Source organism: Suillus subaureus (assembly GCF_016647635.1).
Source record: "Suillus subaureus strain MN1 chromosome Unknown BJ212scaffold_8, whole genome shotgun sequence".
In the NCBI taxonomy this organism is placed as follows: domain Eukaryota; kingdom Fungi; phylum Basidiomycota; class Agaricomycetes; order Boletales; family Suillaceae; genus Suillus; species Suillus subaureus.
The window spans coordinates 198,980-220,903 of record NW_024538564.1 but is presented as its reverse complement, the minus strand read 5'-3'; the positions used below and the strand labels follow the sequence as shown (position 1 = coordinate 220,903).

The window sequence follows — 21,924 nt, the reverse complement described above, 5'->3', positions numbered from 1 at the left end:
TACAATCTGGGGACAAAAAAACCGACAAAAAAAGGCTTCACGGCAAACTCCGACGACTCGGCGTTTGGGATTCGGAATCGCTACATTCAGCAACTGCAACCTCTGCGAAGCAGTCACTAGTACTGCCCGCGTTGAATATGGTGGACGACACCGTCACTGAATCCGAAGGACCGCCAACAAACTCGATGGTCGATGAGGAGCTGGTGGGTGTTCGCAAGGAGAAACCTATCGTTGTGGATGCCGACGCTATTCATGACGTTGAGAATGCACCTCCATCTGCAGTTGCTGCAGTCCGAAGTACAGCTGATGCTGATGAAGATAGGCCCGTGTCTACTCCTCCGGTTTCCGAAGTAGAGGGAGAACACGTCAAAACCGCGTCTGACGTGTCTCATGTTTCTCAGCCAGAAGTTCAGGACACAGACACAGTCGTGGATGTTTCTCTTCCTTCGAAACAAGCACCGCCAACACCGCCAGCGAAGAGTCCACGGTTGCAGCTAGCCAGAGGCTCCACAGAAGTTCATCAACCTCGTCCTGCGACGCCAAGCACACCTGCAAAAGTAAATGACCACGACGAGCTCCGACCTCAGACGCCATCTAGTGCTCATAGTTCATCATCCGCTTCGTCTCACAAACGTTCTATCACGATTTCCAAGGGTTACACTGTTTCTGTAGTTCTCATTTCTTCTGCCTTAGAGATCATTCTGGCTTCGAAGGAGGCCAAACGATCCACACCTCTTCGCGAGAGCGCACACAATGCCTTGGAGATGATACGTGTCGGTCAAGGTGGTGATCGTCCACGTGAAATTTTTGAACCTCTACGGCTGGCATGCGAGACGCGCAGCGAAAAACTCATGATAGCGAGTCTGGATTGTATATCCAAGCTCATCTCTTACTCGTTCTTTGCGGAGCCATCATCTGCGCAAGCACTTCCTTCGCCACCTCCGTCACCGGCATTGCAAGGAAGACGCTCGATAGCTGGTACTTCTCAGTCTAGCCTTCCACAACCTTCCCTAGTCGACCTTGTCGTCCATACCGTCACAACATGCCATAATGATACCTCCCCTGAAACGGTCTCTCTCCAGGTTGTTAAAGCGCTTCTCTCCCTAATACTTTCGCCCACTATCTACGTTCACCATTCGTCACTGTTAAAGGCAATCCGCACGGTTTATAACGTATTTCTCCTCAGCACGGACCTGGTCAATCAAATGGTCGCTCAAGGAGGACTGACCCAAATGGTGCATCATATATTCTCGCGGTGCAGAAGTCTCGACGGTACAACCCTACGCTCGCATGTCTCCTCCGACACGTTTACATCAATTCCGGCACCAGGATCGCCGAAGATTGACATCCAAAACAGTAGTTTTGCCCTCTCAGAAAATGCAGCTGAGAAATCGACGGCAGAGGCCTCGCCATTAGAATCTGCCGTTGACATGTCCTTGCATCCTGGTGTTTCTACCCCCCCTTCATCTATTCATGATCCTGACGTTCCGCAAGGAACAATTAGTCCTGCGCCGTAAGCATATGTTCTGTAACAGTCGTTGATACTTATTCAAACATGTCTTCAGCCCTACCATACACGACCTCGCAGAAAATGAAAACGCTACAAGGGAGTTGAGCACGCAGGATATGTTTATCAAGGACGCGTTTTTGGTTTTCCGAGCCTTGTGCAAATTGACAATGAAGCCCTTGAACACAGAGAGGTATGCTTTTTCTTCTATTACTTCTATTATCCAGGGTGATGATGCTAATACCTGGCGTAGCGAGCGTGATCTCAAATCACATGCCATGAGGTCTAAACTCTTGTCCCTGCATCTCGTGCTCACCATCCTTAACTCACACATGGCACTATTCGTTGATTCGAAAGCCATAATATACTCTTCTTCCACGAACGAGGCAACTACTTTTGTTCAGGCTGTCAATCAATATCTTTGCCTCAGCTTGAGCCGCAACGCAGTCAGCCCTGTACCTCAAGTGTTCGAAGTCAGCGTGGAGATCTTCTGGCGAGTGTTATCAGGAATGCGAACGAAGCTCAAGGTACTATCATTATTCATGAACTGTACACAACTAATTTGTTCCTGCACAGAAAGAAATCGAAGTCTTACTGCACGAGATATTCGTTCCTATCCTAGAAATGAAGACTTCAACTCTCAAGCAGAAGGCTGTAATCATTGGAATGCTCTCCAGGCTTTGTCAGGACCCGCAGGCTTTGGTAGAGATATATCTCAACTATGACTGTGACAGCGAAGCTACAGATAATATATACGAGCAGTAAGTGTCAGAGGATGAAGGATCCAAGCTGCAGGCTAACATGTTGACTAGTCTCATGAACATCATCTCCAAGATTGCTACATTACCGTATACTTCTTCGCAACAAAAGACGAACGACCCTGCAAGCCCGGCGCTCCCGCCACAGACTAAGAGCTCAGCGTCGACGGCGCACGTGTCAGGCGCACTAGCTGTATCCGGTACCATGGACACGTCCACTATGGGTCTTTCCGAGGGGCAACTTAGAAGGCAGGGTCTCGAATGCTTAGTGGCTGTTCTTAGATCTCTTGTGACTTGGGGAACAGCCGCTGGGAAAACGCCTGCGGAATCTGCAACTGCCGATACTGCCCCAAGAAGTCAGATTGGGGAAGAAATTGCAGCTGATACTATGACACCTGATCCTTCGTTAGATGGGTTGATTGCTTCTGCCGGAAGCACGGAAGCCTTTCGACAATCAACCCCAGACATTGCAGACGATCCCTCCAGGTTTGAGAGTGCGAAGCAAAAAAAGACAACCCTGCTCGAAGGCATCAAGAAGTTTAACTTCAAGCCCAAACGGGTTTGTCCTCTCACTCTTTGCAAGCGAGCAAAGTTAATTCCTCTTAGGGTATTCAATTCTTGGTCGAGACGGAACTTATTCCAAGCTCGTCATCCCGCGATATCGCAGGGTTTTTATTGACCACTGACGGCCTCAGCAAAAGTATGATTGGCGAGTACCTTGGTGAAGGGTAAGTATCTTCAATACATTGTGACCCCTAACAATTCTCATTGCACTGCAGAGATGAACACAATGTTGCTATCATGCATGCTTTTGTCGACTTTCTGGATTTCAGGAACTTGGGCTTCGTGGATGCTGTTCGTGTGTTTTTGCAGGCATTCCGCCTTCCTGGAGAAGCTCAGAAGATCGATCGCTTCATGCTCAAGTTCGCGGAACGCTACATCGCCGGAAATTCTCAAACACCCTTCAAGAATGCAGGTTTGTAGGCATCTGCCCAATTTGTTCGGGTCACTTACCTGCCATCGAATAGATGCTGCCTATATTCTCGCGTATTCTATCATCCTGCTCAATACCGATGCTCACAGTCCTCAAATCAAAAATCGCATGACTAAAGCTGGCTTCATCAAGAATAACCGTGGCATCAATGATGGAGAGAGTCTTCCGGAGGAATTCTTAAATGCCATTTTTGATGATATCCAGAACAACGAGATTAGGATGAAAGACGAAGTTGATGCCACAATCAACTTGCCCTCGACGGGTCCTGGTCTTGCCAATGTGTTGGCGAATGTGGGGAGGGACCTTCAAAGGGAAGCATATGTGATGCAGTCCAATGGGATGGCCAACAAGACTGAAGTAAGCTGCCAGTTTTCCGATTGAGCGCTGGTTAATCTCTTGTAGGCGCTCTTCAGAACGCTTATGCGCTCTCAACGAAGAGGATCTCGTGCTGGAGACCAATACTTCAGCGCGTCACACTTTGTCCATGTTCGGCCGATGTTTGAGGTGGCATGGATACCCTTCTTGGCTGGATTGTCTGGCCCGCTTCAAAATACGGATGACCTTGAAATAGTCGATCTCTGCTTGGACGGATTCAAGAATGCTATCCGCATAGTTTGCTTCTTCGATTTGGACCTCGAACGCAATGCGTTTGTTAGTACTCTTGCGAAGTTCACATTCCTCAACAACTTTGGGGAAATGAAAACTAAGAATATGGATGCTATCAAGACGCTGCTAGATATCGCAGTCAATGAAGGCAACAATTTGAAAGGGTCATGGCGCGACGTGCTGTCGTGCGTGTCACAGCTAGAACATATGCAACTTATCAGTGGCGGTGTGGAGGTTCCAGACGGCGGAAAGAAAGGGTAGGTGATTTGTCCATATACGCCAGTATTGGCTGACCATTCCTTAGTCGATCTAAGAAGCTTCCAGCAGAAGAACTTGCTAACGAGAGCAGGTCGACTCACATCACCGTGGCTGCAGACATGGTCTTTTCACTTAGCCACTACCTGTCTGGGGTGAGGTCATCTTCCTAATTCAATTCGATTGCCTCGTGATGTTGACTTATTGATTTATAGACTGCTATCGTGGATTTCGCAAGGGCTCTTTGTGATGTTTCATGGGAGGAGATTCAGTCGTCTGGAATATCGCAACATCCTCGTTTGTTCAGTCTCCAAAAGCTCGTGGAGATATCATACTACAACATGAACCGTATCCGTCTCGAGTGGTCGAATCTCTGGGATATTTTAGGAGAACATTTCAACCAGGTAATATGCTGAACATTTCAACTTAGGCATATACTCAAGCTTTGCAGGTTTGCTGTCACAGCAATCCCCATGTCGGTTTCTTTGCGTTAGATTCCCTCCGTCAGTTATCAATGCGATTTTTGGAAAAGGAGGAGCTGCCCCATTTTAAGTTCCAAAAGGACTTCCTTAAGCCCTTCGAATACACGATGGTTCACAATGCCAATCCCGATATTCGCGATATGGTACGCAGAGCGCCAACCAAATCTTATGGTACTAATGCTCTCGATAGGTTCTACAATGTCTCCAACAAATGATACAAGCCAGAGTACAGAATATGCGTTCAGGATGGCGTACACTTTTTGGTGTCTTCTCTGCTGCTTCAAAAGTGCTAACCGGTGAGGATGATACACAACGCCCCTGCGTGGTGCAAAATTCTGATCATCCTTCCCTCATCTTAGAACGCATTGCGAATTCTGCATTCGAAATCGTAACAAGATTGAACAAAGAACATTTTGCTGCGATTGTCCGCCATGGTGCTTTCGCAGATCTGACTGTTTGCATTACCGAGTTTTGCAAGGTCAGCAAGTATCAGAAGATAAGTTTGTTAGCGATTGGCATGCTGCGCGGTGTTATTCCAGTCATGCTCACCTGCCCTGAGTGTGCTCTGAGTCCGGGGGTTGGACCTAAAGGCGACGACATCATGTTTAAGTTCTGGTTCCCTGTCTTGTTTGGGTTCTATGACATTATAATGAATGGGGAGGACCTTGAAGTACGACGTCTGTGGGTCCTTACGTGGTCTGAACTTTTTAACCAAGCTCACCCGACTTACAGCGCACTGGATTCTCTGTTTTCGACGCTGAAAACTTATGGATCATCTTTCACCGTGGAATTTTGGGACACAGTTTGCAAAGAAATACTTTTTCCGATCTTCGCCGTTTTGAAATCGAGTCAAGATATGTCTCGATTCAACACTCAAGAGGATATGAGCGTGTGGTTGTCAACTACAATGATTCAGGCATTACGTGACCTCATCGATCTCTACACGTTTTTCTATGATACCCTGGAGCGCTTCCTCGATGGACTACTGGAGCTTCTGTGTGTTTGTATATGCCAAGGTAGGCTGATGCAGCGTTGCCGAGCGCTTGCTCATATATTCGACGCAGAAAACGACACCCTGGCTCGTATTGGAACATCGTGTTTGCAACAATTTCTGGAAAATAATGTGCAGAAGCTCAGCGCCGCTTGGTGGGAACGAGTAGCAGCTACTTTTGTGAAGCTTTTTAGAACGACTACTCCCCACCAACTTTTTGATGAAGGCTTACGTGTGGAAATCGATGGGAGCACTTTATCGGATCTTCCGGATGCCAACGGTATGTTCCGTGTATGGAAAATCTGCACAAGCTAATTCACTTCTAAAGATTCTAATGACCAAGCAATCGTCCCTGCCCCATTGTCTCCCACCGGCGATCGGCCTCAAGAAGTCGTCAAACACACCCTGGGTGACCGACGTCGCATTTTCAAACAAATAATTGTCAAATGTGTCCTTCAGTTACTACTGATTGAAACTACCAACGACTTGCTTCGGAACGATGTTGTCTACACTACCATCCCTCCAGAACAGCTCCTACGTCTCATGGGGGTTCTGGATCATAGCTATCAGTTTGCTAGAATGTTTAATGATGATAAAGAATTGCGTACTGGACTCTGGAAAGTTGGTGAGTGTGTTTCTGGTGGTGCTAGTAGATCTCCTCTGATTGCCGTCATAAGGATTCATGAAGCACCTGCCTAATCTTCTTAAGCAAGAGTCCAGCAGTGCAGCAACCTTGGTGCACGTCTTACTGAGGATGTACTTCGATGAGCGCCCAGAGCACCAGAACGCACGCCCTCAGATTGCCGAACGCCTTTTGCCGTAAGTACGACATCAACTCTGTATTACCTTTTTGACCCAGATGGCAGTCTTGGTTTGAGCGTGCTACAGGACTACATTAAGCTGCGTGCTGATACACAGGCCAAGAACATAACCGCTTGGACACCAGTTGTCGCGGAGATATTGGATGGGTTCTGTCGTTTTGACAACAAGGCTGTATGTGATGCCCTGGAATTTGTATTTTCTCTGCTGACCGAGATATGCAGTTCGTTAGATATCTTCCAGCAATTTACCCGTTGGCAACCGGGTTGCTTGCTCGTGATGTTGCACCGGAAATCAGGTTGGGATTGAAGATGTACTTCGAGAGAGTTGGACGGACCCAAGGCATAGTAGTAGTAGAGGCATCATAGCACATTGTTCGCAGATTTGATCGCTCATACAATATTGGTTATGCCCAGGTTCAATTATTTTCATCCAATGGACTGTAATCTGGTCAAAGAGAGAAAGAGCTAAAACTAAGTCTAGTATCCTGTATATCCACTCGGTTGAAATCCGTTGTTAGGTTGAAATCCCCACCCAGTCGTTTGTGGAACAAATCCTGTGGGTTGAGGCGCGATAGCTGATGGCGTTAGTCAGTACTCGTTAGACATCAACCTGGACATAATAACTTACGATTTACGCGCAGAGCATTATATGTTTCTGAGATTATCAATCAGATGTCACGAATGCATAGTCACAGAATGGTAGCGCTGACCTGCTTGCTGGGGTCCAGAATGCTCATTTCCACTGGCAAACGTTCCCGATTTCATCTGAGCAAATATGTTTGCTGGTGTTGTATTAGAACTAGTGTTTGGTTGAGAGTATATGGAAGGAACGGGCGGTGGCGGCTGAGAGTATAAGGAAGGAACGGGTGATGGGAAAGAAACCACATTGTTGAATGGAGACTGGGCAAACACTCCTGTTGGGTCTGATCGGGATTAAGTAATGTTCAAAAAATGCACAGCAGGAGGACTTACTCGGTTGCACTTGTTGCATTGTGGTATTCTGGAATGGCGGGCGAGCGCCATATGTGCCAAACGACCCCCCGAACATACCAGTTGGTTGCGAGAGCAGTGGTCCCGATGTTGGTAATCCTGTGGGCTGTGATAAGAGTGTTTGTGGTGTGCCGGGGAAGCCCGTTGGTTGCGCTGACAGGAATGGAGGTGGTGCTTGGCCCTGGAAAGGCGATGCGTTGAACGGGCGCGTTGGTACAAAGTTATTGAACCCTGTGGTAGTGGGTACAAGGGGTTGCAACAGACTTTGATTGGCCGGAACAGGAGCGAATGGTCCGCGAGGGCCCTGTGCACCTGTCTGCTGGATCTGCAGGTGTTGCCCGATGGGTGCAGGAGAAGAACCCATTCCAAGGCCACCGTTGTATGAGACAGGTGGCTGTGGGGACACTGCTGGTGGACTTGGCGCAACGGGAGCCGAGGCAGGCGCTGGGGATGGAGAAGGGCGGCTTGTTTTCAGCTGACTCAGGCGTGCAAGTTGGTCGAAGATGTCAGCATCAGTCTTTGCGAGGCCATTGCCAGTTGCTGCAACCTGCGTTGGCGCCACTAGTGGTGCAGGGGGTGGTGTCGGTGCAGCAGGCGCACCCGAGACAGGCGCAACTGCAGGTGCAGTAGCAGCAGCTGGTGGTGCCGATGGTGCACGATAATTAGCAACCGAAGGTTTAGACCCCGGCCTGTTCGTCCAAGCATCATCTTCAAAGCCACTAGTAACGGGCACCGTTGAGCTTGACCTCTGAGGTGGCTGTACAGGCGTGAAAGTGGCAGGGCTCATGACGAGAGGCGAACCAGTTCGTTTAATCTGGTCAGAGGCAGTGGTAATGGCGTTGAGGTCGACGGACGGCGGTGGCAAAGACTTGCTAGGCTGCGGTCTCCCGCGACGTTGGGTATTATTCTTGAGAACGCCTCCCGGACCAGCAAAGAGGTTGGGCGCAGGACTTGATGAACCTTTACTCCTCGTGCCATTCTCCTCTTCCTGTAGCTGCCGTGCCAGTTCTTCGTCGCGAATGAGCTGCTCTTGTGACGTGTCCTTCTTGGGTTTCACAAACTTCTGCTGAATATGCTTCGTAACGCGAATAATATCGCCCTCGCGCAGGCCCAGTGAACGCATTGTGGACTCAGTAGTGTCTGGGAGGATTGCCTCGTCAATCTTGTCACGTTCGAAGGAGGCTGCGTATCGCGTGCAATCATCAATGTCGCAGCCTGCATTCAGGAAGAACTCGAACCAGTCCGTCTGCGGCTTCTTTGGTTGCGCTGACATCGTCGCCCGCCGTACCACTTCCTTCTGCTTGAGCGCAAGTGGCTGGTCGTCATCATCGGAGTGACGGCGTGGCGCTGCAGGAGAGTTGTCATTCTTGGCATTAAGTCGCTCAACATAGCGTATGTCCTCGAGGGACATTTTCTCCGAGGGGACCTCAATGACAACACCGTTGACTTTGTGCAGACGTAGCTTGCCGTTGGAGTACCCAAGAAAGGCAGCTTCTACACGGAACTGCCCACTGCGGTCGTGCCATATACGTGTAGACTCCGCGGAAGGCACATCTGAGGTCGATTTATAGGTCAGGAGAGATTGAAGGTCATCGTGAAACACTCACTCTTGTGAGTATCACTTGAGCTGCGTCCTGCGCTAGACGTTGACTCTCTGGGTTTCGTTTGCGAAATCGGAGGATGACTGAGAGATCAATATATCAAAAGGACTTTGAGCATAGGCTGAGGGCGACACCTACGGCGACGAGCTTTGTCCCCTTTCTGCCTTCTGTTGAGCACGCTTTGCGGCCTCTTGACGCTTCCTGCGCTCTGCTTCTGCAGCGGCGGCGGCTTCCTCCTTCTCGCGCCGCTTCCTATCAGCCTCTGCGGCTGCTGCGGCAGCCTTTGCGCGCTGTTCCTGCTCCTTCTTCTTTCGCTCCTTTTCCGTGTGCTCGCGTTCCCTTCGTTCCTCCTCTTTCCTTTCTGCCTCGAGACGCTCTTGCTCTTCACGCTTGGCAGTACCGTCGTCTTCTGGCTCGGCAGTGACAGATGCTCCGCCAGTGGTCTGAGCATGACGTCAGTAAGTGACTCTTATGGTGACTAACGACTGACCTCGAGATACGACGCAGGTACAACTCCCTCAATTCCATGTTCATTTCTGCACTTCCACCACTCTTCGCCCTCTTTCTCGATGATCCAGAGCCGCTCACCCTCTTGCACGGTCAATTCATCTGAGCCCGTGCCCTCGAAGTCATATAATGCGACGGCAGCCTCGCCATCATCAGTACCCTGTACATCTTCCTCTGTCTCTTCCTCTTCCTCTCCTGAGGGTTCGCGTGGTGGTATAATTGCAGGAGATTCCTCTGTAAAGCGCACAGAAACGCCGTTCTTCTTCACCGGGCTGCTTACCTCCGAGCGCGGTGGCGGAGAGATGGCGGCACTTTGCTCGGCGGACGCAAGTGTAAGAGAGGTCTCCAGCTTCTCGACAACAGCATCAGCCGTGTCTCTGCTTCCAACATTGAAGTGCAACTTTGTTGCATTGGGCCCGCCCATGTCAATATGCACGTGCTTATTCTTCTCCACGGATATGTCCCCAACGTCAGATATTTGCCATTTCTGCACTGGAGTCTATGCGATGCAAGAGTTCGATCACTCAATTCGGAAGGTGATTATACAAATGGATGATTTGGGGCATACCTTATCTGATTCGCTTGCAAAGAAGAGGGAGCCATTGCCAATGCCGAGAGTACCCTTCTTCTTCTTGCCTTTCTTGTCCACTTCAGACACGGACCAGGTCTTGATCTCGTCGCTCACGCGGGCTTGGGCTTTCGACTGGGCAACTCTGTCGGCAGGGTCCACGTACACGCTCAAGGGACGAGCTGGAGGTTCAGGCTACGTATGTCGCAGAGAGTATGTCAGTGAAAGACTTCGCTAGCTTCTCAAATTGTCGACGTACCGATGGCGGAATGATAATTCGAGGTGCTACAAAAGCCGGCGCTGGGGTGCTTTCCACGCCAGTAGTCTATGTACGAGATGAATACAAGCCCACATGTTCGATGCAGATACATACCTCTTCAACATAGTTCCCTGGTACAAAGCCAGCCTTACCGCCCTCCTTGCTTTGAACGAGTATCCAATCTTCTTCACGGTCAAAGACCATTAGAACCTCGTCCTCCTTGATAGATAGCTCTCCGGGTGCAGCGGAATCATAGTCATAGATAGCTCTGACAAGAGACGTGTGTTCAGCCTAGTGCCGCATGCGTCTATCAGACAAGCTGTGGATAACGCAAAGGTATGAGACGGACCTGCTCGACATAGGCAGCAGGGACGAGGCCAAATGGACTATCTTCCTCCTGCGATTCGCCTTTTATCTTCACTTTCCACCAACTTCATATGGCATGAGCGTTAGACCAAAAGCATGCCATAACTACTTACTCATCATCAGTACGTTCAAGGAGAAGGACGATTTGGTTCTCAGTGATCGCAAGCTCGTCCTCCGACTGGGGCTCGTAGTCATAAGAGGCCTTGAGGACTGCAAGGTACTGCTCGTGTTCTGACATCAGCGGTGAACGGTAGGAGGTTCCAACTTAAATGCTAGAAATGGAGAAGGTGTAGCGGCGTCTGCGGGGTTGCGTATGATGGGGTGTGCTAGTACTTTAGGAATACTCTGCTGCTATTACTCTGCAGTGAGAGAAAGACCTATATAATATGTTAGTTGTGATCAGTTATTAGACAGAAACACCAGCGGACGTTGGAAAACGAGGCAGTGGGTGCAGTGACGGAGAAGGGTGAGATGATTGCTTTCACGTGACGCTCAATGAGAAACTTGGTAACAGCTATTTCATGAACTTCGTGAGGATCTACTGCTACACGTATGCTAAGAATGACAATAATGATAGCTCGAGAAATAAATGGCACGGTGAAATGTCCCAGCTAGTAACTCGTGAATAATATGCTGTAGATGATATAAATGGGCGACAACGAGAGGTAATGCCATATCTACCCAAGCGTCATGCTAGACACAGTCGCTGCGATGCTGCTACGTCCGCTGGGTGGAGCAAGCGCGTTCACAAGCAGATCTCGGCAATTTCGCAGGCGCTCCCTCCGTAATACAAACCACGAACTCTCCGATGATGGGACAGCCAATGGAACTCCAATGATCCCACGCGCCTGCGCATTCTGCACGGCCTTCACCAGCGAGTCGACCTCTGCTTCTGAGTCAAGATCATCCAAGTTTTCAGCAGCCTCATCGACATCCAGTTGTGTCGCAGCAGTGCCGGACGTATTCGCCTTCCTACCAGGTTTCTTCGGTATGCCCTTCCCTTCCAGTCCAGCGGCTAATGCAGCTTCCTGTGCAAGCCGCTTCTTCTCCGCCTTCTCCTTCTCGCGCTTCTCCTTCTTCTCTGCTTTCGTCTCCTTCTTTACCGGTTCTACCCAGTTAGGGTTATTCGCACGGTTCCACTCGAGCAAAAGCTCGTCATATGCCTTCGAGCGACCCTGAACAGCGCGTTTCGCACCCATGGAATGAGCTTTGCACGTGAGGGAGCGCGAGCACGGGAGGCCTTTATCATTGATCACTCCACACTGCTTGTCATAGTCCACGGGGCCTTTAGTGCGCCCCTTTGTGATCTTTGTCTTCTTCTTGGACGGCTCGCCGGCTTCATCCCCGTCCTCGCCGTCTGCAGCCCGCTTCTTGCCTTTCTTCGGCTCAACTTGATGGGGCTGGTTATATATGATGACAGGAAAATATATCAGGAGACAATACCTTCGCTATCTGCCGTTTTGCCCTTTACCCATTTCTTCCCTGAACGGATGTCATTACAGTTGCCTGACTGCGCATGAGCTAAATATCTGTCAGTGGTAGAAAGCCATGACATACTGATGTGTTCGGAAATGGCGCTACGTAAGATAGGTTTGTCGCAGTCTGCACAACGCACAACGCCGATGTCAGCACGCAGTGGTTGGGCACCAAATATTTTCATGTCGCGGGCAGAGAGCCATGATGTTGGCGGAGGAGGTAGACCGGTAACTTCAGGCGCATTTGGAGAGCCCGCGCGTGGTGGACTGAGAGCATCCCATGAGAATGGAGAAGGGGAATGGCTCGTCCGCTTGAGTTTAAGCGTCATGGCTGTATGATCAAGAACTAGCTGCCATGCACTAGAAAGGAAGGCAAGTGACCTTTGATCACGTGAGTGGCGCGTTTGAGATTTATAGAGATGACTTTTCTGTGGACTGGTGGTCAATCTGTGGACGTAACAGAACAATAAACTTGCACACAACTACATGATAGTACATAATAAATGAAAGCATTTAAAGCACAACAGACATGTCTACAGCATAGTTCTATTACAACTACTGGCAGACTGCAACCGTTAGACTGCCAGGCTTCTGATTTCCTTCTTGGTATCGTACCCCCCTCAATCTATTGGAACGCAGTATGGATGATTATCCGGAATATGCCGTGTTCGCATTAAAGGTGTAGGGACCAGAGAAGGGCCGAAATATGGGACACGTATTGTGAGAAGGATGAAGGAACGTGAGTTGCGGCTCAATAATGATATCACGTAGAATACATACGTGTAAGTATGATGCAAGTACACGCAAGCACCTTACGCGGCAACCGACACGTGTGCCACGCCCTCTGTGATCTCATCGACGCGATCATCATGAAGTTTTGTGATCTAAGGTGACAAGAATATTCGATTAATAATGTGTCCGAGGGAAAACCGAGAAGTAGTTCAGTGAAAAAAAAAAGGAAAAAAAAAGTTTACACGCGGCAGCCAATTGATACGTAAAAAAACGCACCTTTCCAATAGCAATTGTTCTGCCCTCGTCACGCAGCGTGAAGCGACCAAGTTGAGGGTAATCGACGAAGCGCTCGACACAGATGGGGAGAGTTGTTTCTATAAGCGCAACAATTTTTTGGCCTGGATATTGTAATGAAGTGATGTATGGTTATAAAAATGTGCAGGAGGGGCGGGGATGATTGTTACGGCAGTAAGTTTTTTAACGCCACAACAAAATGGATGAGGAAGAAACATCAGTGAGAGTTGATTGCACTGTGCACAGTACACCTACCCCTCTTTGCAAATTGGGGCGGCTTCTTCGACTTGCGTCCGGTGGCTTTGTCAAAGTAGTGTAGTAGAGCCTATTTACGTCAGGACTGTATAAACCAGTAAAACACGCTGCACTCACAGGCAGCGTAACCTCCTCGGAAAGTGTGTGCACATGCATGACAGCCGAGTATCCCGCACAAATGATATTCTTGTGTTCCAAAATTGCGAGCTGCGCCTCGAATCGCCTCACCGCTCTCACAGGAGACTTCGGGCTTGTGAGGACGAATCCAGGACTGATATCCTCGTCCTCCACGCCCCTCAGTCTCACGCGCACGTTGTCACCACAGATCGCACTGGGTACCTCTTCTTCCATCTCATTGTAAATGGCAGCGACTTCGACAGCAGATTTGTTCGGCATGAGGGTTAGAGAGTCCCCCTTGCGAATGTGCCCAGATTCGATCTTGCCGACGATGATGGCACCCATGTCTTTATACTTTTCGGAGATGGGCATCATGAGAGGAGCATTGACCTTGCGGTCAACCATGGGCATGTTGTCCATATGTTCAAGGAAGGAGGGGCCACTGCAAGACGGGCATAAGCATGCATATACATGGAGGAAAGAAAACACCACACACTCATTCCATGAGCAGATAGACTTTGCTACGCGATCCTTTAGATTCTGACCCGTATATCCAGACACAGGTATGAAGGTGACATCCGTCTTTGGATTGAAGCCAGCAGACTTTACGAATGGGGTCAACTTGTCCTTGATCTCAGTGTATCTGCCTTTGTCCCAGTTAACAGTCGGATCATCCATCTTGTTGATGACGATGACGACTTTGCTGACGCCGGCGGTTTTAACGAGCATGACGTGTTCGCGGGTCTGACCACCTCTTTCGAAACCAGTTTCGAATTCGCCTTTCCGTGCGGAGATGACAAGGATTGCGACGTCTGCTTGAGCGGCACCGCTAATCATGCTCGGAACATAAGTCTTGTGGCCTGGAGCATCTAGAATGGTATATCTTCGAAAAGATGTCTCGAAGTAGGCTCTACCGACTTCGACGGTTTTCCCTTTTGAGCGCTCCTGAGGCGTACTATCGAGAGCCCAGGAAAGGTACCACGTTTCACGGCCAGCTTCCTTTGCCTCCTTCTCGTATTTCTCCATGGTGCGTTTGTCAACGCCACCACAGATATATAGGAGGTTCCCGCCGAGAGTTGATTTGCCAGCATCTACATGGCCGATGAAGACGATGTTAAGATGTTCTTTGACTATAAATATATGAGTACAGTTACGTGAGGGTGAGGTACGATGCGCACCATCGCCGAAAAGATCCTTAAGGACTTCCTGGTCTGCGACAGCCTGAACTTCCTTTGCAATAGATGTAGTGTCTGTCTTGGCTCGTTCAGTGGAAAAGACCTTGTTAGTAGGTGGCGCAGGAGAACAAGATTGTGATGGTGCGGTGCTCGCAGATACAGACGGTAGCAAAGCAGGTTTTGACTGTGGAGCAGTAGCAGTGGCAGGGGCAGGGGCAGTGGCGGGGGTAGGGGTAGGGGTAGGGGCAGGGACAGTGGCAGGTTTAGGAGCAGGAGGAGGGTTTGATCCGCCGATGTTTAGGGTGATGGTAGGAGCTGGAGGTGGAGCTTCAGTTTGGAGAGGGCGCTCGAGGGGAGGTTTTGAAGGAGGTGTTTGACTTTTCTGAGGTAGCACGAATGCGCGACCTGGAACGAACTCGAATGCGCCTGCGTTAAGCTTGCTCATCGTTGAACTGATCAGCGACGATGTCGTGGTCACTGATTAAGAATTTAAGTAAGTCAATCAGTCAAAAGTCATGTGATCTATAGACTCGGATCTCGGCACCGTCGAGCTCACTGTTCTCAACGATGACGACGGAGGTACAAGAAGAGCTCGCGAACGTCTTGCACTTTGGCTCATTTCTCCTCGACACATCTAGCACCACTGAACGTGATCTCAAAAATGTACTTGTGCGCAGACTAACGCAATATCACCAAGCATTCGGATCCTCCGCTCCTTCCCTTGATACAGCGGAGGATGCCCAACTTGAAACTGCTCAATGTGCTCTGCACGTTATCGAGCGCGTTCAATCTCTTCTTAACCTTCCAGATCTCCATCATGAAGATGATCTGAAAAGCGCACCGGCAATAGGGACTCGCGACCTCAGCACACTCCGCACCCTTATATCTCTTTTTTTTCGCTGGGGAACCGAAACGCTTTACACGCGTCTCATCCCTTCGTTATCGTCTAAACCAATTCCCGGCACCCCCAAAATTATCGACCTTACGAACACGCCCGCCGATTACGCTACACTCTCTGACCTGCTTTTGCGTCTCATGGGTCTCTTGTTCCCAAATGGCCCAAAGAGCACGCCACCTCAGACGCTCATTAGCAGTACACTACTGTCAAGACATGCAGTTGATTTGTTACGCCCAAGTATGGCCCTCGGATGGCTACCTAGTGAACCCGTCGAGCCTCTCCGCCCCCTCGTGCTCCGTTTCCTCGTCTTGTGCGTGTACTTTACAGTAGTCGTAGCTCGTAATCTCATTTATTTCCCCACAAAATGTGTGCCCTCAGTATCCCCCTCCCCCAACTCATGACAACCCTTGCTACAGTCCTCTCCACCCCTACCTCCCCAACACCACCCCACGTCCGTAAACTCTGTTCCTCCCTCCTCACTCAACACCTCCTCCGCCCAGGTGGTGTGGGTGCCCTCTGTGCTGCTATATTTGGCGAGCTTGATTCGGAAGACGAACCAGAATTCGATAAGCTGGAGCACGTTGCACGCGTGCTAGGAACAGTACCTCGAGGGATGCAACCCAAGGTGTGGAGGTTGGGTTAAATCAATTTCAATGAATTTCTGATCCAATACTGTTGCAGCATTACTTCCAAACAATAACATCGCGCATCCTTGCTCTCGTGTCTCCGCCTTCTTCTACCTCAACATCAGTAACGCCCCCCGCATTCAAACGCGCTGCAGCATTTACTCTCTCGCGCATGCTGGACTCCAGTTTTGCACACCACGCACTCGTGGCGAGCGTAGCCTTGCCCATCTTACACAACCCCCTCTTCAAAGTCTCCGATGAGACTTCACACGACCAGAGGGAATCAGGTCAAAGCCACCTTCTGCCTACCCCATCATCATCCCTCCAAACCCTTCACACCCTCCTGCTATCAATCGATCCATCGCCCTCTCTCTTCACCTCCCTTCTTTCACCCATCCTCCCCTCTCTGTATTCCCTTCATGCACATCTCAGTAAAATGGGTGTCGCGGATCCAATACTGAAAGAGGATGTCTGGACATTGATGAGGACATGGGGACGAGTTGTAGAGGAGGGCGAAGGAGTTCGAGTGTTGTGGTCATTAGTGGATGAGAACGAAAGCTCCTCAGGAGGGTGGGAAGGAGGAAGTGCAGAGGATCTAAAACGTGTAAGGAGGTTCGTCCCACCGCTGCTCCTTCATCTTCATGTAAGTCTCAGCCCAATTTCGATACAGGGTCAACAGAGAAGAGAAACTCGCTCTTCTTACGCCGGAAGACCTACGACATGCCTCCGTCACTGAGGACACGGATATAGAGTCATTGGACTTGGGACTATACCCACCCCCTGCGCACTTTGTCTCCTACATCAAGAACCTCGATCGTGCAGATATCGCAGGGGGCATGTTCGTAAGATTGCTGGAGGCATATCGCACTGCGAAGGGGTCTGGTTCTGCTCATGATACGCAAGACAGCGACATCAAAGGAGAGATACAGAGTATATTGATGGATCCGAAGGAATCTGATCCACTTCGGTAAGCCCAACCTGCCAGCCCAGTCATGTCTGCTGATGCACACGATAAACAGAGTGATGCTCCTCCTCCAACTCATCATAGCTTTCCAATCTCAGCTGGACAACACCGCTATCCTGAGTCGCCCAAGAGATGTATTGGAATTTGTGAGGCACGCGTTAGAGGTGTTAGATACGCCCTCCTCCGTACCTGTATCTGGCATGTCAGATCGAGGCATGAACAATGAACGTAGCAAAGGCCTTTTGAGGGAGGATCTAAGAATCGTACCGGAGGAGCAGGACGACCTGGAAATTGGGCCAGATAGCGATGACGAGGACAATGAGGTTGAGGGGGAAGATATGGTAGAGACTGCTGTTGGATTGTTGTTGGCTGTACTTAAAGGTTCGTCCTTGTCTCTTATTGAGAAAAAATAATAATTGATTTCTCCTTTCCTATGTCGTTGCGTTATATTCCTCACTGTGAATTTCATGCACATTCTGTCGTGTCTCCTACTCAACGAAATAAAATTACTACTCCCCACCACTCCAAAACACAGCCAACCCATCACTCACCCCGAACAACACACCATCCCTTGCGCCAGTCCTCGACTTTCTCAAGGCGCACACGCCAACCCGGCCAAGCGCACGTGAGGCACAATTAGTGTTGACGGCGAGGATGGCAGAGGGGGCATTAGCCGCATTGGGGTCTGTTCCAAAAAATACAAAAAATAAGGGCAAGTCCAACGGTCAAAGCGAGGATGACGACACAGATCCGCGAGAGACATACCAAAAAGCACTCAAGCTCCTTCAAGACCCGCTCCTACCCGTACGGGCGCACGGGTTGCTCTTACTACGCGAGTTGGTATCTTCCCCAGCTCGTGCGAGTAAGGCTGAGCGAGAGAGGCTTGAGAAGGAAGCGACAATACGTGCCCTGCACCCTGCTATCCTCTCAATATTTTTACAAGCCATTCAGGAGGACGATTCGTATGTGTTTTTGAATGCGGTGCAAGGACTGGCTGCTTTGGTGCATGCCCCTGGCCCTAATTCCAGATCTGGCACGGGACATGAAGTGTTGAAAGCGCTTCTGGATGCGTATGCGAGGGGGGCGAATGATTTCGCTGATGATGAGGCAGAATCGGATAAAAAACCTAAGGATGGTGAAAGGGGCAAGGCAAGGGGTAAACGAATGAGTGAAGTTGACACACGTCTCCGCATCGGTGAAGCCCTCGCAGTTGTTGTGAGGCGCTGTGGAGACGCCCTGGGGCTATATGGTGAGTTTCAATCCGGCTCTCTATCCTATTCTCATTCATCCTATCATCACTCGCCGTGTAAAAAAAGCGGACACGCTCCTTCCACCTCTCCTTTCCCTCCTCCGTGAGCCCCGCGCACCGGTTATCTTACGCACGTCAGCGATTTCCCTGCTCTCCGAATGTATCAACACCTATGCACGCGTGGTGGAATGTTACACTGAAGAAATAGCAGAGGGGATGCTGGACTTAGTGTTAGTCGAGATGACTGTGGCTACTCCCATTCCTCGTCCCAAAGCTAAGGTAAACGAGAAGAGAATGGAGACGGACACAGAAGTAAGCACAGAACAAGCAAAACGTGAACCTGCTCCAACATCCCGATCCCAACCTGAACGCCTCCTAGACCCGCTGGACATATCCCCCCTGAGCCCATCCTCCAAAGTTCCAGCACTCCGACGCGCGGCGCTACACTTTCTCGCGCTTCTTATGCGGGTGCTTACTCAGGAGGCGTATGAACGCGGTGGCGGCTCCTGGAGCGGCGTCCGAATCAAGGGCATATATGGTGGGCAAATAGGCACGTATGCGTCATATGATGGGGAACCGCTACCCCGGGAATTTATGAGACGCGCTCGCACGGTGTTGGAGTATATCGCAGCTGTGGATGAAGATACAGTTGTGAGGGTCATGGCAAGGGAGGTTGGGGAGGGGCTGGAAGGGCTGGAGAAGGCTTTGGTCGGGCTGTGAATGCCTGGACAAATGGCACTGAAGCTGGAAAATCGACTGGCAGTGATTCGGTTGGGAAAGAAAATTAAACTCGTGGAAGATGTCGTTCCACGTACACTTTCTTACGTAGTTTTCAGCAATTGAGATGATTCTTCCAACGTCGTTGATTCATACTGAAATTCCAGATGCGGGTTCAACTAGGCTGGCCAGACATGGAAGAACCGCCTTAGCAACCAGAATCACTACCTGAGATATAAATTGTCCCAAAAGCCGGAATACCTTTGGGCCCGATCCATTGATGATTGGACCAACAAGACATAATGGCAGGGTGTCCGATACCTGGTATATACAAAGCGCAAAACAGTGGTGGACGGTCAATTTGGAATTGTCCGAGATTCACAGGGTAAATTTACAATGCGCCCAGAGGCCTTCAGTGTGAACTACCGTAAATCTACATGTCTGTAAATTAACGCTAAGTTTTACAGGTGAATTTGGACAAATGTACTATGAATTGGGGTGGGTGAGGTGAATTAGGTGAATTATTTCCACTCGTCCCAAGCAGAAGGGTCAGGGATCAGAGTGAGAACACTAAAACAATCTTCCAGGTGCGTATCCATAACGGCTAGGATCAGCACAGGTTTCTTCTTTATGTCCATCAACATTCACACCCACTTCTTCAAGGAGCCGCACTTGATCAACCGTCAAATTTTTTATGCACCCCACAAGTCGAAGCTCGTGTATACGGGCGCCGCGTTCGGCTCGCTGTTCGATGACATGTTGGAGGTCTTCAGGTTCATGATCCCTGAAGTTGGTACCCTCGAGCTCTAGAACACGGAGCGAGGGATATGCCACAACTGAGCCCTGGATGTCATCGATAGAAAGCGCTTCGATTAAGCCACGAATGGAGTTCCTGCTGAGATGGATAACTTGGAGATCCAGAAGGCCGGCCGACCCAGTGCGCCAGAAGAGTTCTGGGAGATCATATAATAACTCGAGAAACATGCTGTGAATCCTGTCCTGCGAGGCGATTCGACATAATTCAAATATGATGGTCGGCTGAACATGAGCGAGTGGGTTGCATGTGAATTGAATCGAGAGTGGTATGTCATCATCAGCAGGGTTCCAGGAATCATAATGATGAGATTTGAATGCTACTGATGTGTTAAACTGGACAACAAAACCATTATTCGAAATACGGATGGCACGCAGGGACCGAACAACGGGACTAGGTCCGTCAGAAGCCCTATCCATGGCAGAGAATATATCAGAAAAGCTTTGAGAGCCTTCAATTTGTGGAATGCATAGGGCGACCTTGACACCGGCCGGAAGGGCTAGACATTCGAAGATAGAGATAACGGTTTGGGTGGCGCCAATGTCTAGCGCTATACTCTTCAACCGGGTGAGCGGCACCTTATCGCAGAGCCCTGTGTCCCCGGAGGTCGTGGACAGGGACTGAAGTGTAAGCTGCTCCAAGTCAGGCATATATCTCAGAGTTGACAGGAGCTGCGCCGGGGTAGGAAGGGCGCCTGTTGTTCCTTTCACACTTAGAGATCGAAGCCCCTGAAGATGCTCCATGTCCAGCTCAAGTTGCACAGCACAAGATCAATGCTCTGAAGCAGGGGTACTTGTCCTTGAAAGATGGTGTCTGATATGGGGATCAGTGAATGATGGACATTCCCTATGACTGTGAATTCGAATATTTGGAGAGATGGTGCGGGCTGTGATGATAACAATTCCACAATGCGATTGACATCCGATGAAACTGAGCAAATTCGGAGGACTTTGATTCGACGTAGATGGGAAAGAACTGACTCCAGGCAACCTCGTAGCGAGATTGGTGTATGGTATATGGCAACTAAATGAGCATTCTTTGACCTTTCAAGCATGACGCCTAGCCAACGAGGAGAGACGCAGCTGATGGATGTCCAGAGTGTCGGACAATCGAGAGCGAGCTGGCGCCACTGCTTACAGACATGCGTAAGTATCAAACAAATAGGGGCACCGCGATGGTGAGATGTGTTCGTATGATTCTCGAAGCTCTCGAAATGTCTGAAGACAATTACGAGGATGTCAGGCAGGAGACAAGATATACGGGCGAGACCATTCCGGCGAGAACGAAGGACGCGCATACACTCCGCTAATGCAACCAGGTCTTGGTCGATGCGGACGCAACACTGCTCAACGAGAGTGGTGGCACTTCTATGCGTAACATCGACCAAGGGATCTGATAGCATTGACATGGGAGACCTGCGCGACGCAATTGTCAATTGAGTCCGGACAAAATTCCAGTCAGAGGAATTAATATTACCTTTCGGTTAACGTTCGTGAGGTGATATGCCAGAAATTTTTCATACACTAGCTCGCGCCATCTATAAGTATATGCAAGTAATGCGGCCGACCTGCGTTCCAGCGTGTTCTTGGTCGGTTCGCGAACAGGAAGAAAAACTTGAAGCAGAGCTTGCTGGAACTGAGCAACTTTTAGATCGATCTGTTGTATCGGAATTTCCCGCGCGAGTTGGAAAGTGGCGTCCGCAACTCCACAAGGTAGCGGGAATATTCCGATGACCATACATCATTAACTATTGTGCTGCAAGACACGTCTCCACATAATATATAAGAGGAGCTAGTGAGGGAAAACAGACGATGAATTATATCAACCCCGTATCTGTCTCAGACGCGGTGCTTGCTAGACATCTGAGTCAATAGAAGGGTTTGATCCATTTCGGTTCACACGT

General features: G+C 49.7%; 6 protein-coding genes across 6 annotated transcripts; 2 read left to right on the top strand and 4 right to left on the bottom strand.

Moving 5' to 3' along the window:
- Positions 1 to 44: 44 nt before the first annotated feature.
- BJ212DRAFT_1338722 (uncharacterized protein) lies at positions 45 to 7,147 on the top strand. The gene is made up of 21 exons (XM_041335033.1): positions 45 to 1,513; positions 1,566 to 1,700; positions 1,761 to 2,034; positions 2,084 to 2,268; positions 2,320 to 2,824; positions 2,872 to 2,993; positions 3,045 to 3,241; positions 3,294 to 3,616; positions 3,662 to 4,122; positions 4,170 to 4,275; positions 4,336 to 4,524; positions 4,572 to 4,745; positions 4,793 to 4,898; positions 4,962 to 5,283; positions 5,335 to 5,618; positions 5,667 to 5,873; positions 5,922 to 6,218; positions 6,271 to 6,412; positions 6,460 to 6,586; positions 6,637 to 6,989; positions 7,043 to 7,147. The coding sequence occupies exons 1-20, from the start codon at positions 138 to 140 to the stop codon at positions 6,778 to 6,780; spliced, it is 5,676 nt and encodes a 1,891-aa protein (XP_041195492.1). The 5' UTR covers positions 45 to 137; the 3' UTR covers positions 6,781 to 6,989; positions 7,043 to 7,147.
- BJ212DRAFT_1009649 (uncharacterized protein) lies at positions 6,617 to 11,190 on the bottom strand. The gene is made up of 13 exons (XM_041328833.1): positions 11,134 to 11,190; positions 10,819 to 11,082; positions 10,689 to 10,770; positions 10,454 to 10,630; positions 10,340 to 10,405; positions 10,081 to 10,275; positions 9,496 to 10,011; positions 9,144 to 9,448; positions 9,012 to 9,088; positions 7,387 to 8,958; positions 7,125 to 7,337; positions 7,043 to 7,069; positions 6,617 to 6,968 (listed from the first exon to the last, which is right to left on the bottom strand). The coding sequence occupies exons 2-13, from the start codon at positions 10,941 to 10,943 to the stop codon at positions 6,892 to 6,894; spliced, it is 3,432 nt and encodes a 1,143-aa protein (XP_041195491.1). The 5' UTR covers positions 10,944 to 11,082; positions 11,134 to 11,190; the 3' UTR covers positions 6,617 to 6,891.
- A 14-nt stretch (positions 11,191 to 11,204) lies between these two features.
- Positions 11,205 to 12,652, bottom strand: BJ212DRAFT_1338688 (SCA7, zinc-binding domain-containing protein). Its single transcript, XM_041335032.1, has 3 exons — positions 12,263 to 12,652; positions 12,149 to 12,211; positions 11,205 to 12,095 (listed from the first exon to the last, which is right to left on the bottom strand). Exons 1-3 carry the CDS (start codon positions 12,507 to 12,509, stop codon positions 11,383 to 11,385), a joined length of 1,023 nt encoding a protein of 340 aa, XP_041195490.1. The 5' UTR covers positions 12,510 to 12,652; the 3' UTR covers positions 11,205 to 11,382.
- BJ212DRAFT_1338686 (P-loop containing nucleoside triphosphate hydrolase protein) lies at positions 12,631 to 15,252 on the bottom strand. Its single transcript, XM_041335031.1, has 7 exons — positions 14,757 to 15,252; positions 14,075 to 14,708; positions 13,579 to 14,020; positions 13,462 to 13,531; positions 13,189 to 13,310; positions 12,961 to 13,064; positions 12,631 to 12,805 (listed from the first exon to the last, which is right to left on the bottom strand). Exons 1-6 carry the CDS (start codon positions 15,196 to 15,198, stop codon positions 12,993 to 12,995), a joined length of 1,782 nt encoding a protein of 593 aa, XP_041195489.1. The 5' UTR covers positions 15,199 to 15,252; the 3' UTR covers positions 12,631 to 12,805; positions 12,961 to 12,992.
- Positions 15,253 to 19,623, top strand: BJ212DRAFT_1338684 (uncharacterized protein). Its single transcript, XM_041335030.1, has 7 exons — positions 15,253 to 15,961; positions 16,030 to 16,276; positions 16,333 to 16,889; positions 16,948 to 17,244; positions 17,297 to 17,622; positions 17,777 to 18,490; positions 18,558 to 19,623. The coding sequence occupies exons 1-7, from the start codon at positions 15,321 to 15,323 to the stop codon at positions 19,208 to 19,210; spliced, it is 3,435 nt and encodes a 1,144-aa protein (XP_041195488.1). The 5' UTR covers positions 15,253 to 15,320; the 3' UTR covers positions 19,211 to 19,623.
- On the bottom strand, positions 19,619 to 20,894 carry BJ212DRAFT_1338681 (uncharacterized protein). Its single transcript, XM_041335029.1, has one exon. The coding sequence runs from the start codon at positions 20,669 to 20,671 to the stop codon at positions 19,778 to 19,780; it is 894 nt and encodes a 297-aa protein (XP_041195487.1). The 5' UTR covers positions 20,672 to 20,894; the 3' UTR covers positions 19,619 to 19,777.
- Between the last annotated feature and the right edge of the window lie 1,030 nt (positions 20,895 to 21,924).